Below are 12440 nucleotides of genomic sequence, written 5' to 3'. Positions count from 1 at the left end.
TGAAATAAAACACTGGTTGATTAAACTTAGCTGTTATTTTGGCTCTTTGAGTACTGTCGGTGCCATTTGATCACGCAGAAGAACAATTAAAAATGTACCTTTAATGTTGTAAAACATTTATTATGAAGCAATCAGAAAGGAAATTTGTTTTTCCTGACGATAATAGGAAGTAGCCCTCAGAAACACGGTGAGGTGTAAGTAGGTGTAATGGCAGATTTGTCGTTGTATTTGGCGAATGTCAATGTTACATTGGGACAAACTATGGAAACTGAAAAGGTTAGTTGATGCTAATAAAATGTTTACTATTTTCTCTTTATGTGACAGCTCATATAAAGATTTGTAGTATTAATAGTTAACTACTTCCTTAGCAACGAAGCTAACGGGCAACAAAAACAAAGCAACTGAAGTCACTTAAACTCTCTAACCAGTACTTTGATGTCGCAAGTTGTATTTTGTGTGCAGTCAGCTCTTAGAAAAACACATTAGACCACTTTTATTTTTGTACCTGTAAGGGTTTTATATAAACAACAATTTAAAGCCCGATTAGTACTGGATTTTAGGGAAGACAAGATACTGATATTGTTGTCAATGTTTTTACATACATCCCCACTAATCCCAAAAATGTGATTCTGTTCATCTGGACGTATCGTTTTCGATACTCATCCAAGTGACTTCTTCAGTCTCAGAATCACAGAATCAGCTTTTTGGGATTTCCTTACCTGGATGATTGAGCATGCATCATGACATCTCCACTAATGTTTGGTTAAATGTCCCTTAGTAAGTTGCACCTTGACCAGATGCTTTTGTTAGTCATAAACAAGCTTCTTGCATAATTTGTTGGATATTTGACCACTCATCTTGGAAAAATTAGTAGAGTTCATTTAAATTGGTTGGTTTCTTGGCACAGACCTGGCTTTTAAACATTGATCCCAAAGTTTCAAGAAGTTTAGGTCAGAGCTTTGGGAGGGCAATTCCCATTCCGAACCCAGTTTATATGTGGTTTGGGTGTCATTCTCCATCTTTGTCCACATTTCAACTGTTGATTTGAGGTCAAGTTGAAGAATTTGGAGGTAGTCCAAATGTACCAGTACCACTAGCAGCAAAATGGTCACATCACTATCATCCTTCACTGGCTACCTGTTGGATATAAAATACATTTTAAAATTATATAAATTACTTTTAAATCAAATTCCAGGCCTCAATCCTACTTTATGAACTGATCTGCTACCTGTTTTTTACATTAGGCCTGAAATTGAGCATTGTCTACTGTCTAATAAAAGCTTTTACTTCAGTAAATTCTTCTATCAATTCTTTATTGACTTATATATGTGTTTTATTAAAAATATCATTAGTAATACAGTTTCAAATTATCATCAGAGTACAGGAGGGGAAGCAGAATTTGATACTGTGGAGATGGGGGACCCTGTGGGAACGCCAGGGAAGGTGAAGGTTCCTCGCAGAACCATTTACTTTGCCAATGGAGAGACCATGGAGGAGTACAGCACTGATGAAGAGGAGGAAGAGGAGCAGACTGCAAAGAAAGAAGTTATTTCTGTGGATCCGGTATGCTATTGGCACAGCAAGAGTCGAATAACAACAATCAATTAGGTTTTTCAAGGATTTTTGAGCCCGTAGTTTTAGTTTTTAAGTCTCACAGCTGAAGTGTACAGCTTCCTGGTGAACACAGTAGACCAGCAGGTTAAGATACAAAACTGAGCAACTATATCATGTTTCAGTCATTTGGAACTGCAGTGTTTCTTTATACTTCTTTGTGTTTCCAAATATAAAAGAGGAAGGAAGTTGAGCTTATATTGAAGGGAAATTCAGCTAATATTGTTTGTTCCAGTCAGAGGATGAACTCAGTTGGAAGGCCCAGTATGAGATACTGTACAGATTGTTATGACTTGTGAATACTAATATAGTCCAAGAAGAAAAAGATGCACCTGAAACACTGATACACATAATACGTGCAGTTTTAAAATTTTTCAACATGCTTCTTGAGATTTATTTATTTTTTAATCATATCTCATGTCCACATACCTGTTTTAGTCCAAACTGACCTGGGGTCCTTACTTCTGGTTCCAAATGTGGAGGATGGCCACCTCCACTGTATCAGGTAAAACTCTACATTGTAAAATTACTCATAAAACACCAGCTGTTTCAGGTTGAAAATACATTCTAATACCAGAGAAATTTAAATAAAAGTAGAAAATGGAAGCTAGAAGGTTGTCCTGGTGTCATCGCTACATTAAGGCTCTTTAGAGCCTTTCAGGGAGTTTTAAAAATAGCTTTTTGAAGTGGGAATATCAGGAAATGTTATAAATACTTTAGAAAGCCTGAAATGAAATGCATATTTCACAAATTGTTTTATAATTATTGTATTTAAAACATTTTTTTAAGTGTTTAGAAGATGTCTCTAATTTGTGGGTTTTTTGGTTTTGTTTTGTTTTTTGCAGTATGTGACTACATGGGAGAGAAACTGGCCTCTCTCTTTGGCATCACTACACCTAAGTACCAGTATGCCATAGATGAGTACTACCGTATAAAGAAAGAGGTACAACACCATGTCACAGCTTAAAAGCTGCTTACTCAAACGGAGGAGCAAAACCATTGACATTAATCTGGCTCCCTGTTGCTTTCCTGCAGGAGGAGGAAGAGGAGGAGGAGGATCGTCTGGCAGAGGAGGCGGAGCATCGGTTTGGGGAGCAACAGAGAGGCAAGCGGGGCGATCCCACAGCTCCTCGTCTGGCTACGGTGGAGCAGCCTGAGGTGTCTCCGGCCTCCTTTGTTAACATCAGCTTCGAGCTCGAGCCGGAGCCTCCTCTCAACAACCAAGACCCCAACAGAGTCCCGTCTCCTCTCCCCTCCTGAAGAGTGACGGTGGCAGACAGAAACCTCCAAAACACACACACTTCTGTTAGCTGACAACCCGTTAATCTACCCAGCTATGTAAACTAATAGTTTTGTTATTTTTTTACATTTTTTTTTATTTTATAAAGGAAGATCTTGGAGTGCAGGGAAACATAAAAAGGGCTGGAGGTGGCTGCACTAGCCTGACCTGTGAATGTATATCTGTGTATGGCAGGGACTGATATATGTACTTAGGCTGTTAAACAGGGCCTAGGTTCAGCTCACTAATGAAGTAGATCCTCGAGGCAACAGTCAATTATTAATTACAGACTGGTGTGAAAATCCATCCAGAACTGGACAGAAATAAGAGAGAGAGTTGGTCCTACCCCCTCTGCTAAACAGAAACATGTTATGTTATAGTTGTTGCCTCACTGATATGCCAATGAAGAGATTGAGTAGTTTTGCACTCTTATCCAGTTCAGCCTGTCTTTGCTGCACTGTCATCTCTGGACAGGCTTCAGAAAAAGCCTTAACATGTTTATAGAAGACAAACCGATAGACCTTATATATTAACTTATATATTCTTATAGGACTGTGTATTAATATTTTGGGTTTTCAAGGTTAAAAGTAGTTACAAAATGAAGACTAAAGCGTTTCAGTACATGTTATATAGTCTGTTAATCAGTCTCTTAGATGTTTATGAGTGAATCGTGACCCTTCACCTTTGCATGCTTACCTCATTCATACTTGATCTTTCCTGACGCGGTGTTTTGATTCATAAAAGATGCTCGGTGTGAAAATAAAAAACGTCAAATTTGTGCACATAGCTCTGTTTACACACCTGTGTTGTTTTGGTGTGAGATGCCCAATTTTCGAGGTATCTGATGCAAAGATGTCTGCCTCTCTGACGTTACTGCTGAACCGTCAACCATAACTCTCCAGTTACCCGTGACCAGAGGCTCAAGATGGCGCGAGATGTAAATGCTCTCAGCTGAGCTGTACCAAGCTGGCTGTGCTCAGCTGCACTGTTATTTTCACTGGCGAATGTAGAGTTCCTAAATGAAACAGCTTGCATTTCATCCTGGGTTTTTAATGTTTTTGTGATTTGATCACCATGAAAGGAGCGTCGTTTTAGTTCTTTATATAAAAGAGAAGGAAGACATTTCTACAGTCTTAACAGAGCAATTTGTAAAAAGCCAGACTGATCAGAGGAGTAATTCAAATGATTTGGGGGTAAACTGGCCCTTTAAGGAGGCACCTGCACTGTTCACATATAGGCAGCCAGACAGATTATGGACCCAAATGGAAAAACCCAAATCAGGTCATCATGGGCAAAAACGTTTTTTAAAAGTGGAATTTTCAGTGTCTTAGAGTAAAACAGATATATTTTCTTCTTCTCATCTGTCTAACAATGCCTCATTTTGGATCCCGCCAATTACTTCCTTGCATCTTTTCTTTAGTCATTGCTGTCACATTGTTCATGAAACTCATGCACCACAGGCTTGATGGTGTGTGCTAAAGACAACGAAGATTTAAATGCCTAAATGCTAAATTAAAAAAGAATCAGGTCCCAGCTATGAACAAATCGTCCAAAGCTCCTGCGTGGACCTAACCAATTTCTTTCATCCAAAAATCTTTACTACTTACAAGTGTTTTAATATATTTAAGCGCTCCATCGTCCACAATGTTTCACCTCTGGCCTCCATAACTGTGATGTTTAGTTATTTATTGACCTGATGCACATTTATTAATTTCTGAACAGCTTGTTTGAGTGTTACATTTCCACATGCCCTAATGTTTCATTCATTATTTCTGTGCCACTTAAAGATGAAGTCAGCTGCTTCCCTTTCTTGAGATGCCACAGTAATCAGCTGCGTTTCTATTTTCCGACAGTTAAATCTGACTTAATCGCTAACTGATGCTCTACGCTGGTGTGAACAGTGGCTCGTGTATACTTCAATCTTTGAATGTCCTTGCTTGTGCCAGTCTAAGCCTCTTAGAAATTGTTTTAATCTTCTCTTTGGCTGTGACGTGTGATGGCAGGCTTCAGATCTCAGCTTGCAGAGTAGCAGCGCTTACAGTCAGAATCGGTCCACAAGCAGACTCCAATGAAATGCCAGCGTATCATAGCAAAAGATCTGTACACTTTGCAGTTAAATGTCTTTCACCAAGTATAAATGATGTTTTTTCTCTATGTAAAGCAGGCTAACATATGCAAAATATTTTCTGATTTAAAGTGAAGCTTTTAATGAATCTTTATATTTCTATTCTGTGTGTAAATAAAATCTTTAAATAATCAAAAGGGTGTTTTGTTTTGAAAATTGTACAGTGTGCTGTGAAAAACTATCCCTGTGCCTGTGTGAAAAAGTAATTGTCACCTAAACCTGATCACTAGTTCTGCCACTCTTGGCAAGAACTGTAATCAAGTGTTCGTGTAACTGGCATTTCAGACACATTGGAAGGTTTTTAAACAGCCTGTTTAAGGTAATCTCTAATAATCTCATTCTTATTTAAACCCAGATTATGATTGGGTCACTCTATAATTCTTATTTTGGGTTTTTGAGTCAGAGGTGGGCTTGCTGGTCTGTTTCAGATCACTGTCATGCCACATAATCTAAGTGCGCTTGAGCTTCAGAGCATGAACTGATGGCTGAGCATTCAAGATTTTCTTGTTTCATCAATTACAGCAAACCAGATGTAACAGGACTGTAAAAGTTCTTTTGTCTCGGCCGTCCACAGAAGATTTTCCCGAAAGTCATACTTCATTTTGTCAGACAGGTTATATTTATCAAATTAACAGGTAATTTGTAATCTGTAATCAGGCCTGGGTGTGGCGAATAACATTGAACTCAGATTTGAAAAAAAATAAATTGTGATTAATTCATGATTAACATCACAACAAATGTACAGCAACTGTGTGATGCTGTCATGTCAGCATGGAATGTTTCCAGCAACTTGTTGAATCTACGCCACAGAGAATTAAGGCAGTTCTGAAGGGAAAAGGGGTCCATTTATCATTTCATGTTTAATTTTACAAAAATTTACAAAAACATTTTCTTTAGAACTAAAGTAGAAATTTAAAGGAGCATTTTTCACAAAACGTACAAAGGAAATCCAGTAAAAACAACAACAAAAAAAGAGCCCACATGTAAATCAGAGGGAGTTACTACGAAGCTAATTTAATGAGCCAGCAGGTCTTTTTAACGGAGGATGCCAAAATTAAATGTAAACAAGCAACTCAATGTAAATTAACTGTCAATTAAAGAGAACAAATTATTACCAGGTGTTAGTAAAGCTGTGCTTATTTACCATTTTATAATATTTCCTTTTGATTTTTTAAATTTACTCCTATTCAATTTTATTCCCATTTGAACATTTTAAATTTTGTGAGGTAGAAGAAGCAGCAGCTTCCTCACAGGACCAGATGAAGAAAGCTATATTGAATTACCTTCGTAGTAAACCCACCGAGATTTCACAGGTAGGAACAAAGATCAGTATTTACACAAAGATCAGCATTTGCACGTTCCTCCTTTTTCCTTCAGAGTCTTCCAGCCTTCGAGGCCTTCACATGTGTGCGAGTGAGAAGGGTCAACGTCCTGCCATTTTTTGGGAGTAAAACATGAAATTCTCTTTACGTTTCAACCCCGAAACATCTTCATGTATCGTCAAAGTCAGCCATGCTGCTCCCGCCAACCCCGCCGCTGCCGCTGTCACTGTCGTTGGTGACCAGCACTTCTCTGTTCTCATAGGTCCAGAAACCGTTGAGGTCAATCAGGATGCTGACCACTGTGTCGCCCTGACAGCTGTTCACCAGGTCCTGCAGGGTGATCTTGAAGGGGTCTTTAGGCTTCACCATGTCAAAGATCTCATCCTAAAGAGAGAATTAAATGTTCAAAAACATCGCCCACAGCCATTATGGCCACATAAGGTGCTGTTTGTCTGTGATGTACCTTTACATCCTGGAAGGAGACCGGCTCCTGTCCGTGCAGCTTGATCTGTTCCTGAATGGCCTGAAGAGGAAGAAAAATGCTGAAAAATGATCAAGAAAGACTGAATGAAAACAAACTACTGAATCAATCCTTTTGCTTTTGTTTCACGGAAGCGTGTGCAGCCGATACCCTAAAGAAGTAGTTGAGGGAGAAGACGTTGAGGTGTCCTTGATTCTCCATGTCCAAAAGTTTAAAGATGTACTGTAAAGCTGCTGGCTCCTTCCTGTTCTCCAGAGCCAAAACAAAGTCTAAATAGGTCTTATAGTCCTGGAAAAGAGAAGGAGAAACATTCAAGTCAGACAAATATTGAAATATTTAAACCACAGGAATGATGTTTTGGGAAGTAACACGTTGGTTTTTGGAGCCATATTTGGACAAGAGGGTGGAGTGAAGTTATCAGCTACTGCTTAGCCAGTCTGGTTAGATATTTGCTGATTAGTGCTAAATAACAAGCTAATAAAATACTTGAATAGTCTGTTAATACAGTAAACTGCACAGTGAGGCAAATTATTCGTCAGTGCATTTAAAATGCTTCAAAAAGGAACCACAACACAAAATAGGTCCAGTTCAGTAACGAGAGCCAAAGAATAAAAACAGCATGTGAATAAGCCCAGCTTCAATTTGATGCAGTGAATCTTCAGCTCTATAACAACTGAGGTAATGAGGAAAAGGTACAATCTTCATAAGCAAAGGTTCGATAAACACCACCTAGTTTCATCTGCACTTTGCGCTGAATTTCTGGGAAAACAGCTTTAATTGAGTCTCAATAAAGTTTTAAAGCGTTAATCATCCCTGGAAAGTATTTACAGACCTATAGAGGCTGTAAATAGGCTTATTTCTAATGTAAAGTTAGGCATTTAAACATGGGAGCCGTGGCCAGTATAGTAGATTTATAGCGACCGCTTTTAGACGTGCGTGTGTGTTAGCTGCCTGAGGAGATCACACAGAGTTCACTCAGTCAGCAGCTCAGGATTAAATCTGTTTGCTTGAAGATGTGTGAGAAAGTCCTCACAGTCACCTGATCTCACCACCAAAAACATCTCTGCCACAGCAGTCAATACTCCAGCGGTTAATGTTATGGACCGTACCATTTCACCCTCGTAGGTAAGGCACTCCTGAAAGACTCTATCCAAAAACACAGAGGTGAGCGTGGCCGTGCCGTAACGTGAAAGCTCCTCTTTGCTCAACATGCCATTGTGGTCCTTATCCAGGTTCAGGTACTGGCCTGCACAATTTAAAAACACAGATGTAAGCAACAGTACAGGGCACTGATACAGACACATGCCACACAGAGCACTCCAACTTCACTGACCCAAATGCATGCATAATGGACCTTCCAAGCTATATAGTTTATGTCTTCCATATTTCAACTCCAACTATATCCATAATCACATACTGTGTATGCTACCATTGTATATAGTGTATTATCTTACTTTTTTTCATTGATTGTACTTATTTGTATTTCCTTCATATATCTGTACCTGAGCTGAGGTGACGCAAAAATTTCCCCGTTGTGGGATCAATAAAGTCTTATCTTATCTTATCTTAAAATTGGGCCTTTCACCAACATTCCTCTAAATACAGAGGAATACAACTGCCACCGGTATCCTGCTGTGCAGATGTGTCCAGATGTTATCTCACCATAGACTCGGAGAGCCGACGGGGCTGAGAACCAGTTGGAGTCCTGACTCTCCTTAGACAACTCCTCGTCTCTCAGCTGGTGACAGAGAAAGGAGAAAAAGGATGACATCAATAAGAGGAAGAGTTGCTTAGGGTTCAATGTGAACATCCTATTGTTATTGGCATCCTGTAACAGACTGTGTGTGATCAATCAAGGAAAAATAAATAAATAAAAAATACCTCCAATAAGTCATCCAGAAAACTGCAGGCCAGGATGTCTTGGATTTTAATCTTTCCTGGAGAAAAGTAAGATAACTTAAAACAAAACAACAACAAAAAAACCACCAAACCAAAAAACCAACACCTCGACAAAAAAGCCACAAATATTATGTGTGATAACCAAAATCAACCTTTTTTACACTAACACAACCTAAACACAGGAAACATGGCAAATAGCTCCATATAAAGATCAAAATGATTATTTTTCCTTATATCTTGCCTATTGTAATTATTATTGTAATAACTGCAAAGCTGCAGTTAGTTAGTCCTTACAGTGACCATCAGGCTCTGGTTTCAGAAATCAGGATTAACAAATTTTTACTTTAAACTGAGATTAAACTTCAGCTGATCTTATATAATTAATGAGCTGTAAGATGACTGGTATAAAATAAAAATGCCATCTGTGACAGGCATTTTCTTCTCAGTGTGACTGTGACAGTGACCCGACCCTGACAAATGACAGATCACAGACTTTTACATACCTAAAGCATCACACAGAGCAGTTTTATTTAAACACTGGTTTTTACAGTAATTTAAGGCAAATGTTTCAGTGCAGGGAAACTGACTGCAAACCTAACGGCTGCGTTACAGCAGCCTACAGATTTTATTCTGAGGAGATAATAATATTTTCTTTTCTTGTACAGATGACAGATTGATTATAAATGTTAAACAAAAGACATTAATCACTGATGCATAAATGGAGGAAATGAGTCAGCTGCTGCAGATACAGCTGGAGGGGAGGAGGCATAAAGAAAACCTAGCAAGCAAGCAGATTAGGCTCAGAGAGTTACTCAGAGTTAAATCCAGAGTTTTCCTTATTTCAGGTTTAGCAAACCAACTCTGTCTTGCTCTATAATCTTTCAGCACTTGTCCTGGTTCATGCAAGTGTCTGTTATATGTCATATGTAGCACCATGGTCTTGGAGGAATGTTGTCTTGCTTGTGTACTGTACCACTGCACATGGCTGAAATGACAATAAAGCCACTTGACTTGACTTGCATGGTAATATGCCACGTTCTTATGGGGTTTACTCTCACCTGTTCGGAGTGGGTCGAGGAAGAAGAAGAACTTGCGGACAGCGGTGCAGACGTAGAAAGAGTAGAAGGACTTCTCCAAGCCGTCCAGCTGAGGCAGAGTGGGGATCAGCTCCAGGATGTAATTTTCTAGATCCTACAAAGAATGAGAAGAATTATCATTTTGCTGCATTTATATTTTCACTTGAGATAAAACGGTTTTGTTTTGTTTTAAAGTCACTTGAGCTGAACTTACCGACTCTCTGAGGTACCCCTGTCCAGCCACATCATACAGACTCAGGCCTATCCGGGTCTGATGCAGCCACACTGGATGTAGATGAGAAGGAACAGAAAACAGAAGGGTAAGTCAAAACCTTTTAATTTGCGTATATTATTGTAATATTTCTGAGCCCGCAACAGGATGGTTACAGTGGTGAAAAAAGAAACAATCTAAACCTAAAATCTTTTTTTTCCTTTCAGGAACTTAAAGTATAGTTTTAATAGCAAATTTGCACCAGTTTATTTTCTATGGCACAGAGTAACAGAAACAAGCATTAGTAGTATGGATCTTTGATGCCATTTTGGGTCATATCCTCATCTGGGATAGGTGGTTGGTGAAAAGAATTTATATTGTTTAGGAGGCTCTGTGGAGACAAAGCAGAGGAAAAAAGGTCCAAACCTTTCCTCATGACATAGTTGAAGAACTGCATGATGGAGATCCGCCCGTAAGGGTCACTGTGCAGCAGCTTGGCGTAAACTCTGGCTGTGAAGAATTTTCTGAAAGTAAGAAAGAAAAAAAAACAATTAAAACTTTACTCAAACATATTAATGGCTTCACGTCAAAATCTGTTTTCGCTTAACACAATCTTTCTGCTTCAGGCTCTGAGCACGCTCACATTAAAGGTCACTCTTCCTTCAAAAGAGTCCCGTATTCTTATTTTTCATCACAATTTTTCCCAAGTTCAGTAATTTGGTTGCCTGCTGCCTTCGTTAGATGAGGTAGTTGTTTCTCAAGGACCAATTACCCATGGACACCGTGATAGACATATAATGTAGCACCAAAAGTTGATAGGGCAGACATTTAAATGAAACAGTGATTGGGTTAAGGTTATCAAGATTGACCAAAGTGTCTGATGCACACCCTGGAGGGACACCTACATGGGTTTTGTGCCTGATAAATACCTGGAGGGTCAGTGATTGTTTACATGTATTAGCTCTAGAATTGCCTAATAATACACGTGCAATCAAAGGAAACCATAACTGTGTGCACTTGGACCCACATGACTTAAACTTTGATGGGAGCATAGACTACTAACTATTACTACTACTAACTAAATTTCCCATAGGTGTTTTGATATGCTGGTGATCAAGCCTAAGGGAAATGCTTTTTACTGGTTTAACATCCTCTGTGATCAATATCTAACAATTAGACTGAATAAGTCCAGCAGTGTAATACAGACTTAAATGAATTTTAGGGTTGAGAACTTGTTATCACTCACTTGCACTTGCTCCCAGCCTTTTCCCCCACCTCCAGGTACGCTTCATAGTTGATCATGGCCTCTTCTCCAGTCAGTGGAGGCACCTGGTGCTTATCGAGCAGAAACCACAAATTCTGCAGAAAATAAAAGGAAACATGAGAAAAAACAAAGTTTGTGTTGCTTCACCTGCAGAAGAAGCAATGATATATTTGTGTGCGTTTTACCTGCAGTTCCTCATTATCAAGCAGCTCTCTGCTCTTCCTCTGGAGAAAGACAGCTCTGGATTCCTCTCTTAATTTCTGAAGCAATACTTCATCTTCTGCTGGCAGCTGCAGAAAAAAAAACACAACATCTATTAGCATCACACTTTCCTCTCTTACCACTAATTAAATGATTAAATTGACTGGATGTAAAGGTCTGAATACAACTGTGTGTGAACTGTAACGTTTGCTTCTGGATGGCGTATGTAGACATTGGAAAGAAAATAGTTCCAAAACTAAGGTTTTTGTTTGACTTTTACAGATTTCATATGTATTGAACTGATTTCATACCCTGTAGTAGAACCGTGGGATGGTGTTGTAGGAGTTGCCGCTGTTGCTTCCTCCTTTCCACTCGGTGTAATATTTGGAGAAAAGCTCAGTTTCTTCTGATTTATTTTCCTCTTCGCTCTTCTCGTCTTTGCCGGAGAAAAACAGAATATAAAAACCAACTTAAATATTAACTATCCGGCAAAAGAACACTCTTATTAGTTAATAAGTGTACAATCGATAGTGTACATTCAAGTTAGCCAGCTAAACACAGTTTACATTGTTTTACCTCTTTTGGAGTTTGCTAACCTCCTCTTAAGAATATCCGCCCAGTTAGGCCGTTGTTCGGTAGCCATCTCTGCTTCGGAGACAAACTAACAGTGAGATTTCTTCATTTTAATAACGAATCTTCACTTGTAGTAAAAAATAGCCGTGCTATCCAAACAACATCAAGCTAATAGCTGTAAAGGGAACTTTTTTCCGGTCGGTGCTTTTCAAAATAAAAGAGTAACGAGAAAGAAATTAATTTCCACCTCTTCAACCTGCTCCCTGTTAGTCCACACAGCGACTACTGCCTGACTTCAACCTGTTCATCGCCATCGCAAACAAGGAGAGACTCCATACTTATCCCGATTTAATCCCATATCTCCACAGTATGGCTCATTATCCTTATTAACTCTATCA

The 12440-nt window shown here is 39.0% G+C and overlaps 2 protein-coding genes across 2 annotated transcripts; one reads left to right on the top strand and one right to left on the bottom strand.

Annotated features, from left to right (window-relative positions):
* Positions 1–138: 138 nt before the first annotated feature.
* Positions 139–6919, top strand: fam177a1a (family with sequence similarity 177 member A1a). The gene is made up of 5 exons (XM_085144038.1): positions 139–276; positions 1378–1563; positions 2050–2116; positions 2457–2554; positions 2647–6919. The coding sequence occupies exons 1-5, from the start codon at positions 208–210 to the stop codon at positions 2869–2871; spliced, it is 645 nt and encodes a 214-aa protein (XP_085000164.1). The 5' UTR covers positions 139–207; the 3' UTR covers positions 2872–6919.
* On the bottom strand, positions 2437–12251 carry ppp2r3c (protein phosphatase 2, regulatory subunit B'', gamma). The gene is made up of 13 exons (XM_085144030.1): positions 12046–12251; positions 11781–11905; positions 11454–11558; positions 11251–11363; positions 10431–10528; positions 10008–10078; positions 9776–9908; positions 8700–8755; positions 8481–8556; positions 7928–8064; positions 6969–7106; positions 6801–6860; positions 2437–6721 (listed from the first exon to the last, which is right to left on the bottom strand). Exons 1-13 carry the CDS (start codon positions 12110–12112, stop codon positions 6506–6508), a joined length of 1395 nt encoding a protein of 464 aa, XP_085000156.1. The 5' UTR covers positions 12113–12251; the 3' UTR covers positions 2437–6505.
* Between the last annotated feature and the right edge of the window lie 189 nt (positions 12252–12440).

This window comes from Neolamprologus multifasciatus, chromosome 19 (genome assembly GCF_963576455.1).
Source record: "Neolamprologus multifasciatus chromosome 19, fNeoMul1.2, whole genome shotgun sequence".
Taxonomy (NCBI): Eukaryota; Metazoa; Chordata; class Actinopteri; order Cichliformes; family Cichlidae; genus Neolamprologus; species Neolamprologus multifasciatus.
Note: the sequence above shows the minus strand (reverse complement) of the source record. Positions and strands in the feature narration are given on the sequence as shown.